The sequence below is a fragment of the Pimephales promelas genome, chromosome 10 (assembly GCF_988280905.1).
Source record: "Pimephales promelas chromosome 10, fPimPro1.hap1.1, whole genome shotgun sequence".
In the NCBI taxonomy this organism is placed as follows: Eukaryota; Metazoa; Chordata; class Actinopteri; order Cypriniformes; family Leuciscidae; genus Pimephales; species Pimephales promelas.
The window spans coordinates 5,405,724-5,428,498 of NC_142778.1; the positions used below are offsets into that span (position 1 = coordinate 5,405,724).

The 22,775-nt window shown below is 36.8% G+C and overlaps 1 protein-coding gene across 4 annotated transcripts in view; it reads left to right on the top strand.

The window, feature by feature from the left end:
• The window catches only part of bcl9l (bcl9 like), a 57,856-nt gene that overhangs the window by 33,774 nt on the left and 1,307 nt on the right, over window positions 1–22,775 (top strand). For 2 of the 4 annotated variants that reach the window (XM_039647523.2, XM_039647526.2), the window contains exons 2-8: window positions 7,720–7,784; window positions 8,254–8,658; window positions 13,677–13,802; window positions 18,776–18,950; window positions 19,201–19,285; window positions 19,643–22,058; window positions 22,441–22,698. In XM_039647523.2, coding sequence (XP_039503457.2) covers window positions 8,343–8,658; window positions 13,677–13,802; window positions 18,776–18,950; window positions 19,201–19,285; window positions 19,643–22,058; window positions 22,441–22,698 — 3,376 coding nt within the window. In that variant the 5' untranslated portion in view covers window positions 7,720–7,784; window positions 8,254–8,342. The remainder of the gene's footprint in view (window positions 1–7,719; window positions 7,785–8,253; window positions 8,659–13,676; window positions 13,803–18,775; window positions 18,951–19,200; window positions 19,286–19,642; window positions 22,059–22,440; window positions 22,699–22,775) is intronic. The other 2 variants (XM_039647524.2, XM_039647525.2) reach the window with 2 other exon arrangements.

Sequence of the window (22,775 nt, forward strand, 5' to 3'; positions counted from 1 at the left end):
CATTATCTTTAACGGATTACTTGGCAAGATGGTCATTTTGACCTAATTTTGTGTTTATTTGACCGTTTAAGTGAAGTAGGGCTGGGCAACGATTAATCGCATACAAAATAAAAGTTTGTGTTTACATAATGTATGTGTGTGTATTAGGGGTTTCATCAACTAGTCGACTAGTCGACTAGTCGACTGTCACAACCACTAGTTGGCGCTGTTGGCCTTAGTCGACTAGTCGGAAACAAAATGATGACATATATATAGATATATATTTTTTGTTAACTATCCCTTTAAATACAAGCGGCAGTACTATATACTATAAGCACTATAAGGCGCACCTTCAATGACCTATTTTAGAACATTTTTCAAACGTTTGACTGGGTTTGCATTATGCATCCACTAGATGTGCTAAAGGGAATGCAGCGAGTGCGCGGCGTCGGAGGTGAGGCGTTTATTTAAGCGTGAGCGCGCGGGGCGGGCACGTAACTTACATTCGCAGCCTGCTGACAGCAGTGTCTGTTCGTGTGTGTGTTAGAGAGAGCGCTCGTGAGCGGGAGATATTTTATACGAGGTTGAACTGGCCGTGTGACAAAGCGGGCATAAGATGGACACGAGCGCGAGCAATTGATCCATATATAATGTGCTCCGGATTATAAAGTTTGAGAAAAGGCCGGATTGAGAAAATTAAAGGCTTTTAAGTGCGCTTTATAGTGCGGAAAATACGAGTACTACTCTCGCTTTTAGACCAGCACGCGACGTGTTTAATATAGACGCATATTAGCACCAGATTTTCTCTCAAATGTTTGCTTTCACTTTCTATATGGGGAGGGTGCACTTTAGTAGGGGTGTAACGGTTCACAAAAATCACGGTTCGGTACGTACCTCGGTTTTCAAGTCACGGTTCGGTACGTTTTCGATACAGCAAAAAGAAAGAAATGCCAGAGAAATTTCCTATTTGTTTAAAGAAAAAATATTTTTAAATAAGTGTGAGTTTTCCTAGATCTTGAAACTTTCAGGTTTATAAATGGGGGTCATCTTTGAAAGATGAACAAATAATGTTTTGGTCATCACATTAAAAATAACATTTATATATATATATATATATTTATTTAGATAAATGTTTGAATTTTGAAGTGCTGGAAAAAGATGTGTGAAGTACTTGAAAGCATTTCACCATTCCAGCCAAACTGGTTCCAGTTAGTGTTACTATATTAAATCCATGGTGAATGTTGCTGGTCTGTGGACGTAAAGTATTACTAGTTCATTCACGGCACAATGTTTCTCCTGGTTTCCATGACAGCGCTGTTTGATCTAATAGAGATCTACGGTTAATAACGGAGAAATGTGAATGCATCTCACTAGATCTCGCAGCGATGTTATTACCTCACTGGCGAATTCAAATGTTTTCTTTACCGGATCTCTTAGCGCTGTGTAGTAACAGTGTTGCTTGATCGAGATCAGCTCGCGCTGCACAGATGTTGCTGGTCCGAACTGATAAACGATCCGTGAAGCACATAACGAGTAGCGCAGTTTCGTTCTGCTTTCATTACGCTTGCCATTTGATGTTGCGCAACGTTGTGTTGGCCGCGTCAGAATGAATTTTGCCGGCAGGAAAAATGGTCCAAACAACCGTTCGGTTTGTATGCGTACCGAACCGGAAGCTTCGAACCGAAACGGTTCAATACGAATACATGTACCGTTACACCCCTAGACATAACCAATTCTGTTTATGTAAAAATTGTGTGTATTTAACAGTATTAGCATAATAAGACTTGAAAGATAACTTAGTCCAGTATTCAGGCGCTGTTTGACAGGCAATGCCTGTGAGCGTCGGGGATATGCCGCGCGCTCAGGAAAGCGCACGTTAGAACAGCGCGTGAATTAAATGTTTAACCGGCAAGGCTTATGCAAACAATGAACTTTTGTGAATTGCAGTGTCCCGTACCTATTCCTTAACGTGTGATGTGTAGGCTACGTCGCGTTGTACAGTTGAGAGACGCCAGAACTGAATGCACTGTAACACGATACTACTACTACCATATTTCTTCAAAAGCAGATCGTGGAGACATTTACTATTCGTGTTGTCGCACACCCCTAGAATAAACCATTTAACGACTAGTCGACTAGTCGTCGACTGTTATGCAAAACTAGTCGACTAGCAAAAATCAGTAGTTGTGAAACCCCTAGTGTGTATATAGAAGACACAGTAGCCCATATGTAAATAAAATAACACAGAACGCAGTAGCCATATGTAAATAAAATGAATCGCGAGTTAACTATGACATTAATGCGATTAATCGCGATTCAATTTTTTAATCGTTTGACAGCACTAATATAAATATAAATATTTGAAATATTAATAACACATTATTTCTTAAATATATAGATGCATGTGTGTGCATTTATATACACAAAATAATTATACACACTACACACACATATATTATGTAAACACAAACTTTTATTTTGGATGCGATTAATCGCGATTAATCGTTGCCCAGCCCACTCATTGTGGTACTTGCGACTCACCAGCTGTTTGAGAGGCGGCTTTATGTATGGACCACTTATATAGATTGGTGGTGCGCGCGCTTTTGGTGTGAGTGCGAAACCTGTGGGATTAGTAAAATTATACGCAATACAGTACAAGCACTATTTAATCGGCAACAAATGGCTCGCGCATGTGGAAAATCGTCTGATTCGGTCCATGGTCGGGTGATCGATGCATCTCTATAATACGAGTGTTGTGTCTCTATAATAATTCCTGCTTACGAGTACATTTTAGAATTTAGTTTTTAACCTGTTAACTGTCACCCCCCCTTTTTTGAATAGACATGAAAATGCACATTTTGAACTTAAATGGTTGTAATTCAAGAATGCTTTGGAATATAGACATATGATTGGTCTTGTTTTAAAGAAGACATTTGGCAGATTTTTGTAGAAGTGAAATAAATTAAGAAAGTGAAACAGAAAAAAAGTTATAGAAGTTTGAGTTTATGGAAATGTACAATGTAAAAATATTAATTATTCATATTTTACATAAAATATATATTTTCAAAACCTGGGCTACTCTAAAATGGCAGAAAGATCAAAGCCAAAAATCTGAACAAGTTGTGTTTCAAATTTTAGGTTGATATCTCAAAAAATGAGCTTTCAGTAAGATTTTGTTTGAGCGCAGTACCAAACTTTTTCACTAGGGCACAATCAGACTCCATTACTCCCCATATAAGGGCGCCTGCATTTCCATTCGTGTTTTGAGTGATATGAACCATTATTTCCACAATTTTCATACAATTTCTGAAGTAGAGATCCTATTCAGGAGTAGCATAGGAAGTTTGGCAGATTTTGATATGAATTGAACCTCTAAGAAACATACAAAGAACACGCATGTAAGTCATAGCTAGCTGCCACGTCACAAATGGTGAATTTATTATTTTTTTCTTGATATTTTAAACTTTTCAGACCTTTTTTTTCCAAAATAATTGAATGGATTCTATCTTTTGAACTTTTGGCATGAAAACAAACTGAGGTATCTACCATTTTTTCATGATTTTTCATGTTTACTGCTATTTTAAAATAAAGGTCTGAACACGCCTTATGAGTATGAAAATATTCTTGTTTTATATTGATAAATTATGGCTCCTCTGTAATATATTTTGAAAATCAGTCACCAAATATGGAAACTAGAGATTGTAAGCTTTCAAATGATATATAGTTTGTCAATATTATTTAAGGTATTTACTAAGATATTATTGTTTTAAAAATATAGTGGCAAACGTCCCACCTGTGGGACGGTGACAGTTAAGTGGCTAAGTACAATTTAAAATGCTAGGTTTTATGGCTGCACGATTGATTAATCAAAATATACCGAAATTGCGGTTTGTACAACACCTGAATGGCTCGGTTTTTAGTAAATGCTGCTCCACGTGAACCCCATCTCTGCATCGACTCTGAGTTGAGGCCACTTTAATGTGCATTTGGGAACGCAACTTTTTCACACCCAACCATCTTCCCAAACTGGTAATCACCAAAAGAGAAGCAAAATAAAAGTTTGAGAGTTTAATGTATGAAATTATTTATTTTTTATTATCCTTATTTATGTACAGTACAACCACAAAATGTTGCCCGAATTGTGCAGCGTACTAACAAGCACAGCAAACCTAGATACGTTTTTATCTCCAAATGGTGCGGCCCTATTAGCTTTTAGAATCTGGAAAATAAGCTCATTTCCATGAACGCTGGTGTGTTTTGTTCAATAGGTTTCAGGGCGTCCTGTTCAGACCTGTGTACGACATGTACCGCATGCCTCTCTCCTACACGTTCGACATGACAGACCTGGGAACTCCCTCAACACAGACACATGCAGGACAGGTCTGCAGGTTATGGACACAGGCAGGTGGCTGATGGGATTGTGTGCAGTTTCTCTTCATTCACATGAGAGAAACCCGATCCTTCACACATTTCAGCCCTGGCAGCTGTGCTGAGAGCCTTGAGACGTGTGTATGTGTTTTTACGCGTGTATTTGTTCCGGGTCTATAGTAACTCTTGGAATGTGGTCAGTTTGTTTTAACTCCCGTTTTTCCTCTGTAAATATATCTTAAAGTCGACGTGAAACGGAAGTTTAGATTTTCTCTATTTTGACACGGCTTCTGGATTGAAAAAACGTAGGGCGCGATTTGATTTCGTCCTCCAGGAACTGATTGGATGGTGGGAAGTTGGGCATTGATAACTAAATGGAGGCAGGTCTGAATGGCAGTTTGCAGTCAATTGTGGGGATATACTGTATAACACCACCCTCCGTGGAGACATACACTGCCGTTCAAAAGTTCAGGATCGGTAAGATTTGTAATGTTTTTAAATGAAGTCTATTTTGCTCCCCAATTTATTTGAGTAAAAATACAACAACACACTCACACACACACACACAAATAGTAATATTGTGAAATACTATGACAATTTAAAATAATTGAAATTTATTCTTGTGATGTCAAAGCTGAATTTCAGCATCATTACTCCAGTCTTCAGTGTCGCATGATTCTTCAGAAATCATTCTAATATGCTGATTTGATGCTGAAAAACATTTATTATTATTATCAAGGTTGAAAACAGTTGTGTACAATTTTTTTCAGGATTCTTTGATGAATAGAAAGTTAAAAAGAACAGCATTTATTTAAAATATAATCTTTTTGTAACATTATAAATGTCTTTACTGTAACTTTTGATGAATTTAATTCATCCGTGATGAATAAAAGTATTTAATTCTTTTCTTTCCCCCAAAAAATAAAATTAAAATTATTGCGGACCCCAAACTTTTGAACGATAGTTTTTAATGTTACACAAGCTTTCTATTTCAGATAAATGCTGTTCTTTTGAACTTTCTATTCATCAAAGAATCCTGAAATGAAAAATGTAAATAACTGTTATCAACATTAATAATAACGAGAAAATGTTTTTTTCAGCATCAAATCAGCATATTAGAGTGATTTCTGAAGGATCATGTGACACTGAAGACTGGTGTAACGATGCTGAAAATTCAGCTTTGATCACAGGAATAAATTACACTTTACTAGCCTGGGAAAACCCAGACAACTTACGGCAAATTTAGATTTGCTCTGAAAGTTAGTCTGGCAAAGAGCTCTTTCAAGCCCATTTCCAGTCTGCAGAAATCGCGGCACCAATCAGAAACGTTGGGGCGGGGTTTACACGATGACGACAGTGCTGGGATTTTGAAGCAGATTTTGTAGCCTACATTACTGGATGTCGCTGACGAACATCACTTGTTCGAATCAGCTATCGCGTCTGTTTTAAGCGATTTGAACGTTTTCTTTTTGTTAAAAACTGAGCAAAGAACAACACCCGCTCTGCATACGTCATCTCTTTCATCGCTTTGATTGGTTTTAGGTCTATCCGCGACGTCCGTTGATTTCATCCAATCAAAATGATTTGTCTATGACACTTTGCCAGACCATAACTCAGTTACAACTGAGAATAGTCTGATTTTAACCAGGCTAACACTTTACAATATATTCACATAGTAAACAGCTATTTTAAATTGGAATAATATTTCACAATATTACTGTTTTTTTTTTTTTTTTTTAATCAAATGAATGCAGTTTTGGTGAGCAGAAGAGACTTCTTTTAAAACTATTAAAACTGTTTACTGGTAGTAGAGCCCGACCGATAAAGGATTTTGAAGGCCGATACCGATATTTGTTGGTTTTAAAATCCGATATATCGGCCGATTTTATTATTATTTTTTTATTTCAAAAACGTGCAACAAAATATTAACAGATTTCCCTAACATTAGTTATTTGTAGGTATTTGAGTTTTAACTAAAATAATATGATAATGCATTTTAAAAAGAAACTTGTTTCTATTGTCACAACAGAACAGAGGAACATCAAAATATATTAAAGTTCTGATAAATAAAATAATAATTAGTCCCTACATTGCCTTATAAGCTACCTTATAATTACAGTGTCAGCTTGCTTATCCCTTTACCTGCACTTTTTAAATTCTTTCCATCAAGCTACATCAAACCATTTTCAATCTTCAGTTGCTGCCTGCCTTCTAAAACCTACTATTTAGCGATTCTAATCTAAATCCATTACAGAACGACAGTCTGCAACACACACTTGGCGTCGTTGGATTTCACACACGTGTAAAAATACGTTTGATTTTTTTTCTCTATGTCTAAATGTTCAGGATGTGTGGCGCGTGATTCGTCTGTTTTTATTTTATTTTTGAAATATTAATTTATCTGCCATTATAACTGCCGATACCGATATTTTAGAAAATGCCTAATATCGGCCTGCCAATATATCGGTCTGGCTCTAACTGGTAGTGTATGTCATGATGGGAACAAGGGTTAGCATATTTGATTAAAGATTACGTGGGCATATGAATAAAAAAATCATTTAAATAAATAATTTATAATGCACTGCAACACTGTAAAAAAATAAAAGAATAGTCAAATTTGATTTTGCACATGAATGTTTTTCTTTTCATGTCTTAATGCATTTTTTTAAATAGTCTTTTGTCTTTGGGGACTGTTTACTTTTGCTAGTCATTTGCCAGACTTGAGAGCATTTTATTGGACAAAAATGGACACGCCCCTGAGTGCAAGATGACTCATCAGTTCATTTTCAGAAGTGAAATACTGTGCATTATTTGCATATACTTACAATACAAGGTTTACCTTTTCAGAGGAAATCAGCATATAGATGATCTTTAGGATATTTAGGATCTATGTAAATATGTACACATTTATTGCACATTCAATTTAACGAAAGATATAAATATTGCTGTTTACGTTTTCACAAGGTGTTTTAATATTTTCTAGATTTGCAAAGAAAGAAAGAAAGGGAGTGGGAAATGAGAAAAAAAAGGAGAGAAAGCGAGGATAAGAATTGTTTGTTGAAAAATGAGACAGTCTGGATATTATTATTGAAGGTGGGGAGTTTTTGTGGTTTCTGCTCACTGTGGGTGGAGCAAATTAAACAAGAAACTCACTTCTGGGCATCAGAGTATCCAAACATCATTTACAGCCCCCTTCTTAAAGGGACAGTTACACCTCTCCAAAAGCCTCTCTTTCAAAGCTTTTTCATTTTTCTCCAGTTAGTATGCTAAAATGGTTCATTATTTTCTTTTTGTGTTTCTGTGTCATAATAGATCATAATTGAGTTCATTTAAAGCATAATTAAATCTCTCTTGGATGTGTGTGTGTTACAGATCAGTGTGCGTGCAGTGAGGAGACGTCGGAATGAGCTTGATTGTTGGACCTTCATCCAAATGAGGTGCGTAAATCAAACCCGCAGCATCCTCTGCCATCAATGCCCTGACACTGTGTCTGCACTAAACACACTTAAGCCGTGTGTCCACCAATGCGTTTTTTAGCCAGCTGAAAACGCTGAAACGCATTTTGTCAGCGTAGCGTTTTTTTCCTTTGAGACGTTTCGTTGCTATGATAGACAGACAACACACGGCGCCAATGGCCGTGTGTTGTTACACTTCACAGCAGATCAATTCTTTTTTTAAATTGGCCAAACAACATTTAATTCAAATGTTTACTTACTTTTTAATACTTCTTTACGATAGAAATACTACAGCCACTGTAAATTCTTGAACAAGAGTAATGGACTTCAAAACATGCAAATTCCGAGTGATGGTTTAAACTTTTATTTTGAAATCGCAATGAACGTTTGCATATTTAGAAATATATTTACGGACTCTTACACTCTTTCATCTTTCTCTTTCTTGCTTTAGCGGTCTGTTTGCAGTCTCACTGACTGACAGACACGACGAATTGCTGCAACCCAACCCCCTCCGTTTCCTCTCCATCACCAGCCAATCAAATGCACTCTGAAAATAAATTATCCAATCATGGCAAGCAAGTGACAAGTGGGGCCCAATCACAGCTCCCCAATGTAAACCAAGTACAGCAGCAAGGACCTGCTGGCAACCAAGGGTCAAAGGGCAGTGGGACTGGAAGCCATGGAGTCAAATCCAACCAGATTTCTCCTGGCAACCCTACTCTGAAGAGCCTCAACCAATCCGGTGGTGGCATTGGTGGGATGATGAAGACCAAGGCAAAGAGGGAAAGGAGCGTCTCCATGGACACAGGAGACCAAAGAGAGTCACTCACCCCTGTTTTGGAGCCAGATGCCAAAGGTAGGCGTAATGAAACTCTCATCCGAATTTTCACCAGCCGCCCACAATCCGTTGAACAAAATGCCATGAGGTTTATCAAAACATAATAAACCTCATGACTGACTAGCTTTACTTTATGTAATATCTGTTAGTTTTCTAAAGCCACCTGAGAAACAAATAACTAATCACTGGATTTGGCTGTATACACCTGTATATTTTCCCTAGATTTCCAGATTACAGCCTGAAACATTGAATATATGTATACATGTATACTGTATCTACATATATATCAGAGATTTGAATTAAAGGGATATTCAGGATTTAGCATTAAGCTTTGTATTAGTAGAAAACCTGTAGTATTTTCGAATTACCACGCTTTCCCCCCTCATATCCCCCTGAGATGAAAGATTTATGTATTTTTTGTCTGGAAAAAATCATCCGATGACGTAAAAATCGTCATTTTGTGTCATCTCAGGGTTTTTTGGACGACAGTCAGTAGTAGGTAGTCAGTAGTCAGTAGTAGGTCTGTCCCGCATGTTTTCAACCCGCCCATAGAGGGCGATCTCACTCACAGAATGAACACATAGTGTCAGCCATCTTTTTTTGGAAGCTAAGCTAACAGGCCCTTGTTCTGTGGAGAAAGCGGAGTAGTAACTTTAGGGGAGACCATCCTCTTTTTTTCCGGACATGTCCTGCCGTCGATGTCCGGGATTCAGCTTTTGCTTTCTGCAGTCGCCATTCATTGTTTACATGCGCAGCTTTTGCTTTGATCTAACTGAATTGAATCCGATTGGTGAATCTGAATGTAGTGTTTACATGAACGCTAAACGAGTGATCAGTTGATGTGCGTTTCAACATTGCTAAGAAAATTCCCGCTCCTCCGTGAGAGATACGAGACCGGTGCGTCTCACAGGTGTCGCTCATTGGTAATCACGCCACCGGCCTCGCGCCGTTCTCCCGCGGCCCTCACTCGTCCCGCTCGCCACAGTAAACATAATGAATGGCGACTGTAGGACGCAAAAGCCGAATCCCGGACATCTCGGGCGATCTCGAAATCCTGGGCAGACTCAACACGGAGACTCACTAGTAGCCTAGACTTGTTGTTTAACTTCTGCGCTCTGTTACCGGTAGGGGTGGCCTAATAGGGCAGTGAAGCAAGTGCATTCTGGGAGTTGTTGTCTTTCATCCACATAAGCCAAAAATACAATTTCTGGCTTTTCTCAGTCTAGAAAGCTGCAAATTCAAAAATAATTTCTTCCCATTTTATATACACATTCATCTTTCCAGAGGTGAAGGATCCCTTTAAAGGAAAATTAAAGATAGCTTGTTTTATTTTGTTTTATTTTGACGTACATATGTGAAAACTTTAACCTTTTCCACCTTAGTTTTGCTCACAAAATTCAATTTGTTAATATTGATATGTGATATTTGATGTAAAAAGAGAGAGATTGCATTATAATGAAATGCTTACTATATTTACACAGCCTCCTATTTTAGGAAGGAGATCTCTCACAAATGGATCATCATACTATGGTCCTTGGGATCAAAAAGTTTGAAAATTGTTAGTATATTCTGGTTTAAGTTGTTCTGTGTCTAAATGGCCAGAACATGCTGTAAAGTGGACCAGACTTGTTATGCTCATTATTAGAAGTCAGACTAGCATATTACAAACACACTTCTGTGTACACATAGCATATATGATAATCAATAGATCATGCACAACCAAATTCAACACTACACATATTCATTTTACAAATTTGTATGCATCACTGTATCTCTCAATCAACAACATAAAAAGGCCATACTTCTGGAATTCCCCTTTTAACTGGAAACACAGTAAAGATGAAACTGCTTGTTTTCAGCCACCCCAAAATGTCCTGACCTTTCTGAGTGTGTGTGTGTTAAAATATGTTTGTATCATGCAAGATGTTATGCTCCTGAAACAACGCGCAATGCATGTGCACACATGTGCTTGTGTTTTCCTTTTGGTCGTCCTGTTGTGTGTCACTCTCTAATTAAGTGGGGGTAGAGAGACACACTGCACACACACACACACACACAGGAAGTAGAATAGAGCGGGGTGAAGAGACTGAGGGGGAGGGAGACTCTACGCAACAAGTTCCTGAATGACAACAGGTTCCCTAGCACACACACACAGTTCCCTAATGTGGTTTGGTGATTTTGACAAAAAAAAAAAAAAAAAAAAAAAACTTTCCAGGTCATATTTCACACCAAAGCCAAAGTAGAAGATATGAAATACATTTTTGCATAAAGAAATAACACTTTTTTGACAATTAAGCACACATTATCCTCAACTTATCATTATTGTAATCTGTGAAAACCACCCTGAAAGGAATCATTCACCAAAATGAAAATTGACCAATAGGAATCTCACACCAGTGACTCTGTCGCTGCATGTCAGCAGTTGCTGTACTGATTGGATGCTGGTGTGTTTCTACTTCTGGTTGCCATAGTAACACTTATGAATGCCACTTCTGCTAAGATGTTGTACAATGTCATTTCATGTTAACCTGTTTTTATGCCACATAATTGTCAATAAACCCGTCTATGACAGGGCATAAACCTGACAGCGTGCTACTGTAGATTTAAAAGTTTGAAAGCAAACGAGAATGTGCTCAATTGTCATAAAAATGCATAAAATCTATGGAAAATATACGTATGTATTTATTTATTTGGGGTAAAATCCGAACAAAGCTTGTTTCTGACAGGTCATGTGAGAATCACACAAACAGTTTCTGCCCAATATGAAAAGCAATAACAGGTCTTCTCTTCCTGGATTGCGGAGGCGTGTTTTTCTTTTCACTGTGTGTGTGTGTGTGTGTGTGTGTGTGTGTGAGCACGCCGTTTCTTTTTGTTTGCTTCATTGTGCGATTCTTATTTTATTTCCATTTGCCCAGTGCTTTGTGTATGTTGTGTGTGTATTAGAGAGAGAGATCAGGGGAAATAACGGACCAATAGTGTGATTTTGAGAAACTGAGTCATCTGGGCTTCCTGTAACAGCACTGAAGCTCCTTTGTGTGTGAATACACACTCTCACGCTTTCACACAAAACTCACACCTGTTTGGCTTTATAAGCACATGAAAGGTAGATGGGGTTCTCATAGGTTGAAAAAATCATTTATTATTATTATTATTTTAATTAGTGTTTTGATTTAAACATTTTATTTGACTGAAATGTTTTTAAATAATATGTTTGACATTTTTTAAAAATATTAAATATTTTAATAACATTTAAAATGTGAATAATAAATATTAAAAATATCAATAATAATTTATTGTTTTGAAAATAGAATTTTAATTTCAATTAGTGTTTTGATTAAAAATGTAATTATACTGAAATGTGTAAAATAATATGAATATATTTGAACTTTTTTTAAATAATATAAAATATTGAAATAACATTTAAAATAAAAATAATAATATTTAAAAAATATTAAAATAATTAAAAAGAATAAAAATTCATTTTAATTTCAATTAGTGTTTTGATTAACTATGTATTTTTACTGAAATGTGTAAAATAATATGAATATAAGAATTGTTTTTAAATAATATAAAACATTTAAATAACATTTAAAATATAATTAGTAATATTTTAAAAATATTAAAATAATTAAAAAGAATAATTTATAGTTTTGAAAAATTCATTTTAATTTCTATTAGTGTTTTGATTAAAAATGTAATTTTACAGAAATGTGTAAAATAATATGAATATATTAGATTTTTTTTAAATAATTAAAAAAATGAAATAACATTTAAAATATAAATAATAATATTTTAAAAATATTAAAATAATTAAAAAGAATAATTTATAGTTTTTAATAAAAAATAATTTTAATTTCTATTAGTGTTTTGATTAAAATTAAATTTTACTGAAATGTGTAAAATAATATGAATATATATATATATATATATTAAATCATATAAAATATTGAAATAACATTTAAAATATAAATAATATTTAATAAATATATTTAATAAATATTTAATGTTTAAAATTATTCAATATTATTTAATATATATAAATATAATATTTAATATTTTAATATGTATTATTAAATATATTATTAATTAATATTAATATTAACAATATATTAAAATATGTTTTACAAATGTAATTAATTTAAATGATTTATTTATTATTTATTTAAAATAATCATATATTAGATTTATTTCCAGTATTTTAGATATTTTAATAACATAAAATATAAATAACATAATAGTCATGTAAAATATTCAAATAAAAATGCTTCAAACATATAATAATTTTTTTTGCATGGATTCATGGAAGTCATGGATTTTATCGGTCAAAATATGAGGGAGTGCTTGGTTCTAGTTTTAGTTCAAGTATAGTATAGTTAACTGTTACCCTGGGCTGTGAAGAAAGAGTGGAGAGATTCAGAAATGGTGTGGTGAGATCCTTCCCATCACTATCCAGCTGTGTTTCAGGGGTATTTCCTCTCTCTCTTTCTCTGTTATTATTGTTCACCCAGTAGAAAAGCAAACATTCAAATGAAATACAATTCAGCCACTTCAGTCCACTCCACTGCCACACCTGGAAAGGACCAATGATTAAAGAGAAAGTAGACCAGAGAGAGAGAAAGAGAGCTGACTCACTCATTTACGTAAACTGATGTCTGCTGGGAACAAAAGAGGATGCAGAAAAGGTCAGCTCTTTATCTCTGGCCGCCGCCAACACCACAACCTAACGCTCTGTGCTTTCTTCCTCTCGTTTTCACTCTCTCTCCCCTTTTTCACCCTCACCGTGTCTGTCTGGTATTCAAGGTTAGGGGATGTTTCAAGGCTTTGGAGGCCTTGTGTCCTCTCATACCTCTCAAATGCCAAAACATTTCTGGAGTGCGTTGTGTCTGGAGTATGTGACAATCCTATCAGTTTAAATGTGCTTTTTCAGGCAGTTTGTGGATGTCTGCTTATAGCAGTGTGGATAGAAACCGTATTGTCATAAATAAACACGTAATTGTTTATTTGAAGCCTTATGTGTTTTTCTCAATGGTGTCCAGTAGAGGGCGTGATGCGCAGCAAACGCCGGTGTGTGCTGGAGAGAAAGCAGCCGTACAGTGGCGATGAATGGTGTTCAGGGGCCGAAACTGAGGAAGAGGATGAGAAACCACTTTCTGCCACACACCGTGAGTACACACACACACACACACACAGTACTGGCAGGCTCTACCTGTACATAAACACTGTCTTATAAACCGTAATGAATGTTTCTTCCTGTAGGCTGTTTGGTTGATGATGTTATCATAAAAACATGCAGTCCTGTTGATTCAGTGGCGAAAAAAGATTAAATTTTGTAATTCAGCTCACATTTGCATTTCAGAATTTGGGAGAAAAAAAAGATGATTCAACTCAGTTATAGTAATGAAATTAATACAGAAGAGGATTAGGGCCAAGCAATAATGAAAAAAATAAAACCATCTCGAAATTAAAGTCTTTATAATGCAAAATTAAACTAAATTTGAGAATAAAAATACAAATCCTGAGAATAAACTCAAGAATAAAAGTCGATGAGTTTATTCTCGCGATTATTTCGACTTATTTTCTCGAAACACAACGACTTTATTCTTGAAATGCAATGAGTTTATTCTCAAGATTGTATTTCAACTTTTTTCTCAAAATGTAACCAGGTTTTTCTCGAAACACGACTTTATTCTCGAAATTTAATGAGTTTATTCTTAAGATTGTATTTCAACTTTTTTCTCAAAATGTAACCAGGTTTTTCTCGAAACACGACTTTATACTCAATTTAATGAGTTTATTCTCAAGATTGTATCGTTTTAATTTTGTACAAGTTTAATTTCGCATTTTAATGAATTTAATCTCGAGATGGTTTTATTTTTTTATTATTGCTTGGCCCTAGTCCTCTTCTGTAAATCGATGTTGTTTATTTAGCACAGAAATTATTTAGGCTCTTTTTTACAGACTGTGATAATGCATTTATACAGTTATTAACATTTTGTAGCATTTTGTAACATTAACATTAGCAAAGTTTTTGGTCTCACTTTATATTAAGTGTCTTTAACTATACTGCTAACAATTAAATTAAACGGATAGTTTATCCAAAAATCAAAATTCTGTCATTACTCGCCCTCATGTCGTTCCAAACCCGTAAGCCTTTTTTTTGGTTTTTGAATACCTTTATTGTCATGACGTTGTCATCTTTGAAACACAAATGAAGATATTTTTAATGAAATCTGAGAGATTTCTGTCCCTCTATTGATCATCCATGCGCTTTGACACTTTAAAAAAGTTCCTAAAGATATCATAAAACTATATGAATTGGGTGGTTTAGTCCAAACAATCACTTTATATGATGAACAGATTGAATTTAGGCTTTTATTCACATATAAACATTGATCAGTGAAGCTCAACAGAACATGCGTGAGAACAAACCTCATTGGTTCTGGCTGAAGCTCAGACGTGCTGCGTAACACGTAAACGCTCGATTCATATGGATTAGTTTTACTAGGTTTAGAAATCTTTATGAACTTTTTTGAAGCGTCAAAGTGGTAGTTGTGTGGACTGTCAATGGAGGAACAGAAATAAGGAAAAGATCTTAATTCGTTTTTCCGGAGACGAACATGAGTCTGATGGGTTTGAAACGGCATGGGGGTGAGTAAACGTTGACCGAATTTAAATTTTTTGGTAAACTATCCCTTTAATGATGTGATGCAATGCACTTATTATGCACATATATGTTTAACATTGTAAAATAATACATGCAATACAACTTTTTATTAATTAATGCATCCTGAAAAAAAGTATCACAGGTTCCAAAAAATATTAAGCAGCACAACTGTGTTTCCAACATTGATAATAACAGAGCATCAAATCAGCATATAAGAACGATTTCTGAAGGATCATGTGACACTGAAGACTGGAGTAATTGCTGATGAAAATTCAGCTTTGCATCACAGAAATACTTTTAAAAATAGACAACCATTATTTTACATTACAATAATATTTCACAATATTATAGGTTATATATATATATATATATATATATATATATATATATATTTGATCAAATCGATGCAGGCTTGATGAGCATATGAGACTTCTTTCAAAAACATTAAAAATATGTGTGTGTATGTGTATATATATATATGAAGAGTTCAGATGCAAAAGCCTCTAAATGCCATTTGAAATTTTCTTTTTTAATGATGATTTTTATCAAACTTGTATATTTAAGTTCAGTAATTTCACTTAAATAACAATTAATAGGTAATTATCATTGCCATTTAAGTGAAATCACTGAACTTAAATATACAAGCTTGATAAAAATGATCATTCTAGAAGAAAATTTCAAATGGCACTTAGAGGCTTTTGCATCTGAACTCTTCATATATATATATATATATATATATATATATACTGTATATATATATATATATATATATATATATATATATATATATATATATATTACACAAAAGTAGTCATATATTTTTGACTACTTTTATTAAAAATACACATCTTTTAGATCTTGGCCAACTGTCAGATGTTAAAACAGTCATTCCTTTTCCACTCCAACACCTCACATTAAACTGTGTGTGTTTGTGTCTGCGAGTATGGCTGTGCATCTGTCAGTTGGTGACCACAAGCCTGGAGTGTATGTGTGTGTGTGTGCACCCTGCGCTACCTTCTATTCTGTGCAGAGTAGAGCTGAGAAAGAGCCATTTGAAGACAAAAATAAAATGAAAAACAAACAGCCATAGTAATGGTTATGGATGACAATACCATTTTTATGCCACTAAAAATCAATGTACTAAAAGAAAAAAAAGTTATGGAAACACTTTATTTTAGTGTCTTTGTTATACAACATATTACATGTACTTACTATAGTAATAACAAATGATGCATAATGACTTGCAACTAACCCTAAACCAAACCCTTATACTAATGTTATTGTTTAATATTACTCAGTACATGCATAATGCTTAAATGTAATTATTTAATCATGCACAATTTAATTATGCTTAAATGCATAATTAAAATGTAACAAGGACACTCTTAATATAAAGTGGAATCAAAACATGCTGAGTTTATCTATGCTGATGCACTGTGGTGAAAATCAAGTTTTTAATGTTTGTTTTAATGTCTGTGTTTTTTTAAAATATGTTTTAAGACAAACCCTTTGAATAACACTGCTATAGTCAGTATATGTGTAACAAGGACACTGTAAAATAAATAAAACACCTTTTTTCTTGTGATTTTGAGGTCAAATATGAGCAGGGCAGGTCTCATGAGATTTAGTCAAACCGCTTCCCAACAAAGAAGTTATGAAAGTTGTGAAAGACGCATACTGTATGAAGACTTTTTTTACATAATAAACAAACAAACAACAAAAAAACAAAACAGAAATACGTGTCTTAAAGGGATCACTCAACCAAAAAAAGTTCTGTCATCATTTACAGACCCTCATGTCTATGAAGTCTAATTCTGTATGACTTCCTCATTTCTGTGAAACACAAAAGAGAAGTCTAGGTGATTGACAGACATTGTACAGTATGGGGGGAGCATGAGTAAATTATGTTAGAATTGTAATTTTTGGGTGAAATATCTCTTAAAAATTCTGTCACGGCTGCCACAATTGGCGTAAAGTTATTCAAATAACAACAGACTCCTATAATGTGCTTTTATATATAAAATTGAGTGTACCCACCTTTCCAAGGTTGATTTTAGCTTAAGATAAACTTTTAATAAACCAGTACGTATTTGTAGGATCTAGGATGTATTATTAATTTTGACAATATAAATATTCAATTCAATTTAGTATGGTTTTTAAGACATTTATCAATCACAGCTTATAATGTATTTGTATCTGGCAAAGTCAATTAAATATTATAAATGAAAAAAGTGTAATGTTGACATTATAATGTGAACTTGCCATTTAATAGCATGCAAGGTATGATATTGAGCTTTCAGAGCTATTGTCCCTTGTGAAGTAAGCTCAGCTTCCCTTATCTGTGTATAGACACGTGACTGAAGGTGTGTCGTGAAACATTACCTGCACAAGGGCAACATAACACCACTAACATACTCGGTGTTGCCCTTTAAGAAAAATGTCCAGCTCTGTAACCTTAACCTTTCCTGAGTCATATCAGAATTTGAAAGACTTTAGGATGAATCAAAGTTTCCTAATATTTAGTGTGCTGTAACTTTTCACACATTTACCACTAGATTTCCATTAATTTCGTGTGACAAAACATGGCCTATTTTGTACAAATCTTCAGTGTTTCATATCTGCCCACATACATTCATGACGTAAATGCTTAGCTATCAGACGTGCATAATGGAAAAGAAGCATTGGGAAGTTTTCTGTGGGATTTAGCTCCTCCTTGTGGTTTTCTGGAATATGTTTTTATTTTTGGTTGTAAACAAACGCCTGTTTTTGGATTGACATCTTTATAGTTGCAATTTTTTTAGAAAGGGTTATAATATATGCTAATAATTAAGAAATCTATGGTATTTACATGATAATCATTCAGTACTGTGGTACCATGTATTATTATCTGATATAATCGCATACTGATTGCCATCATGGCACAGACTCCACTGAGCTTTTATTGTACAAGTAGACTCTATGAGTGGTAATGCATACAAGATACGGATATAATAAACCAGTGAGTCTGAAGCTTTGAAGATTGTGTAATAATTAGCAATCACAAGCATCATATTTTCATTATAAAAACAGCTAGAGCTATAATATTTATTATTTAACTATAAAAATGAGTGCTACAAAACTATAAAATCACTTGTATCAGACAATATTCTGATATTATTCATAATTAAATAAATATTAATTTATATTTATTTCATAAATAAGAACTATTATTGCTTCTTACCTTCTCTTAAAAAGATGGTTAGACACGGACATTTACAAGTGACTCAGTTGTTTGCAGAGTTAATTATTTGTCATATGAATAACTGCTATCATTGTTTGTGATTTTTGTCTATAAGACTGTCATTTTGACATCAGGTGACCTGACCTATATAAAACGTTTAAATACTTATTGGATCAAGATTAATTGTCATTATAAATAGTTTTTCACTCAAACACCTTTTCTTTTTTTTTTTATCTTTCTTCTATCCTCAGGTGAGCATGTTATGTGTCCCAGTCAGGGCCACTCTGTTTCATCGGCCACAGGCCATGTAAATGATCCAGGAGGTCCAGGATTAGGTTCTGGCCATGGACCCAGTATCCGCACCGATCTGCATCCTCGACCCCCTCAGCAAGTAGTGTATGTCTTCACCACCAGCCTAGCCAACAGGTCAGTATGACTGCTTTTTTTTCTGTCCTAAATAAAACAAATGGGATATTTACCATATATTGTCATGCTTAAGCCATAAATGTTTGAGAAAGCCACAACAAAGGAGCTTATTTGCACGTATTAACGTATCAGATAGTTTTCAACCACACTCTTGTGACGGATGTAGGAGTGTGCTTTTACAAGCAATTGTCACATGAAAATAATAGGAAACAATTGTTCTTGTTCAACAAACTATTTTATTTTTCCGCAGTGCTGCAGAAGCAGTGATGCATGGTCATACAGACTCTATCCTCTTGTATCATCAGCAGAATGTCCCTCGTACTAAGCTGGACCAGGTCTGTATTTATATATAGACATATAGTGTTAGATTATGAAATGATTAGGCTGTATGGTTTTGTTTATGTTTGTAATCATTGCCCATATGTATATGCTCTTAAAATGCAAAGTAGAGTGGAAAAAAATGTATCATAACACCTACACTTGCAGGTGCTACAAGGCATGAGACATTGTATTTGTTTAAATGGCTATTTAAATCACAATGCTCATCTTTGTTCCTGTTTCTGTTTTGATGAGAAACAGTAGAGTTGAAGTCTTTTGAGATTTATTAAGCTGAAACTAATGATGGCATTAACAGCACCTCTGTCCTTCTTTCATATCCTGCTTCTTCTTTTTTTTTTTTTTTTTTGTCTAAGCAGTCTACTGGTGTTGGAAAACTCCCCAACCTAACAGAGATCAGCTCTAGTCACAGTCCACCCATTGGCACACCCAAATCCCAAAGTGGTACACCCCGGCCAGTTTCCGTTGGTGGAGTTGTGGGAGGACACCTTCCTGGCACCAGCACTCCTTCTTCCACAGGCCATCCAGACAGTGAGCCAGCCCAAACCCACAGAGGTGGGGGAACATCAAGCAGCAACAGTCGCTCTGCGGTTCATTCACTGGGCCCAGGAAGTTCAGGTCCACAGTCTGCAGGGGTTACAGAAGGAGTGGACAGACCAGGTACAATTCCCCACCATGGTGCAAGTGTGTCTCCTTCCTCAAGTCCCTCTGCTTTATCTGTACTCCGTCAGAGTGAACTAGCCCAACGTGGAGGGCCAGGAAACACAGATGGGCTCTCTAAGGAGCAGCTGGAACATCGTGAACGCTCTTTGCAGACTCTTCGAGACATTGAGAGGTTGCTTCTCCGTAGTGGAGCCGGTGCTGGCCATGAAGAACCAAGAGGTCCTAATGGCAATCCTAATGGCACGAATGTCAACAACAATAATAGTAATGATGGGGGTAGGGGTTTAGAAGATGGTGATAATGGTGGAGGGAATGCTGGTGTTTGCCATAGCAACAATGCTAGTATGCCCCATGTCAGTGTAATGAAAAAGTATGAGGAGCCATTACAGTCCATCATCTCACAGACACAAAATCTTGGTGGGCCTGGATTGGATGACTCGCTGATGGGCCCACACCATAGTATGCCACCACATTCCCACCACCTCTCCTCACCCTCAGGGTTAGACATGGGGCCCCTTCTTGGACCTGAGGGTGTAACACCAGAGCAGCTAGCTTGGAGGAAGCTACAAGAAGAGTACTACCAGGAGAAAAGGCGGCAACATGAGATTAACCCCCACCAACATCCCCAGCATTTCCGCATGATCCCAGAAATGGGCATGCCTGGGGGACCTCCGATGCTAATGAGGGGCCCCCCACCACCATATCACAGTAAACCTGTTGATCAACAGTGGGGGCCAGGGCCAATGGTGGGGGGTGGAATGGGAGGGAATTCACGTATAATGGACATGCATCAGGAAGGTCCTCGAGGGCCAAGGTTTCTTGGACAGATGCGAGGTCCTTCAGGTGGGGGTGTTTACACAGAAAGCCCTGGAGGAGTTCTAGGTATTGAGGGGTTGGGGCCTCAGAGACCTCCAAGGCCAGGTATGGGTTGGTTAGAGGAAATGCCTCCAAACATGGGTGGTGGAGGCCCGTTCCATGGGTGCTATCCTCCAGGGGGTCCTGGGGGACCTCCCCAGCACTTTCAAGGTGATTTGGACCGCCCTATGACAAGGGAAGAGATGTTCCGCAGACTCCATAGATTAGACATGCAGCAAATATCCAGACAGCAGCAGCAGCAGGCAGGGCTTGGAGGCCCTAGGATGATAGATAACTCTGGGGGACCAGGCTTTCCCAATCCCGGAATGGGAGGAGGCCCACCCTCCCGTAGCGATCCAATGGACTTTCCTGGATCTCGGACTATAATGGGCTCTCCTATTGGTGGAGTAGGCAGTGATGGTGGCCCCACAATGAGAGACATAGTTGACTCTCCTTTAGGGGGTAACCTCAATATAAATATGGGCATGAATATGAATCCACAGCAGCAGCAGTTGTTGGCTCAGAAGCTGAGGGGAGGTCCTGGAATTGGCGGACAGCTTGGAGAGATGTTGAACCCTGAAGACATTTCCCGCATTAGGGCTTCACAGAATGGCCGGGGTAGTTCTAACAAAGGAATGATCCCTGGGCAAGATGGACCTCTTCAATACCCCAATCAGAGCTCCTTTCCTGGTAGTCAAGGTGATGGCTTATACATGCAGCAGCCATGCTCTGATATGTTTGGACCAGACCAGCCAGGTCCTCCCCACATGAGCAGCACCTCAAGACTTAGTCACATTCCCATAAACTCTGGCTCAAGGGGTACAGACCTTGGTGCCCGACACCCTCCTGACCTGCCCATTAGTGTCAACCCAATGGGTTCCCCAGCTATACCGCCATCTCACCAGCTTAAATCGCCTTCTCTTAGCCAGGAGCCATCACCCCTCATGCCTTCACCCTCTGCAGCAGGCCTGAAATCACCCAGCCAGTTACCACAGAGTGGCCCATCTCACCCTCCTCTACCAGCAGCCTCTGGGGCTGGAACACCCTCTTCCACCTCTATCAAGTCCCCCCAGGTAATAGGCCCTTCTCTTGGTCTTCGCTCACCATCTGGCTCCCCTGGACACCTTAAATCTCCAACCATGCCTGTTGCTTCACCTGGCTGGACTGCCTCACCCAAGACTGCTATGCCTAGCCCTGGAGGGCCTCCTAGTGTCAAGGTCACAGGCAATGGAGGGAGCAGCTCCACTGATACAGGTAAAAAAATGTTCTTAGAAATATGAATCAAAATGATAAAAAAAAAATAAAAAATGTGTGCACATCAAAAACGAAAACCAAATCGGGCTCAGGTGCAAGATAACAAAACAGCAATGAATTAACAAAGAAAATAGATGTCCACACACTGAAACTGCAGCTCCAAAGAGTTTATTTACCAAACAGTGCAATTTTTCAACCAACCAGATCTTCATCAGGCACAATACCATTGTGGAGTGAGACTCAATTCTTTGTAAGCACATGTGATAACAAAGATTGGAAACACACAAAGTCATGTGGCAAAGTCAAGTCATATTGCTGCACATATTTATGCTTTTTTTTTACATGATTTACATGTCTTCCTCCATTTGTTTGTTTACATTAGGTATGTCCCTGCCACCTAGGAGTTCCAACTCAACCCCCATCAGTCAGCCTACCAACTCTATCAATCCTAGCATGCCTTTCACATCTTCACCAGATGCCCCTCCCTCCCAGAATCCTCTATCCCTTATAATGTCTCAAATGTCAAAGTATGCCATGCCCAGCTCCACTCCACTCTACCATGACGCCATCAAAACAATCGCTACATCAGATGATGAGATGCTACCCGATAGACCCCTCCTACCTGGAATCAACATGTCAGGTACAGATATTACATTTGATCACCTGTTTTAGAATCCAGAACTCAGTGGATAATGGATATTTAACTATAATAAATGT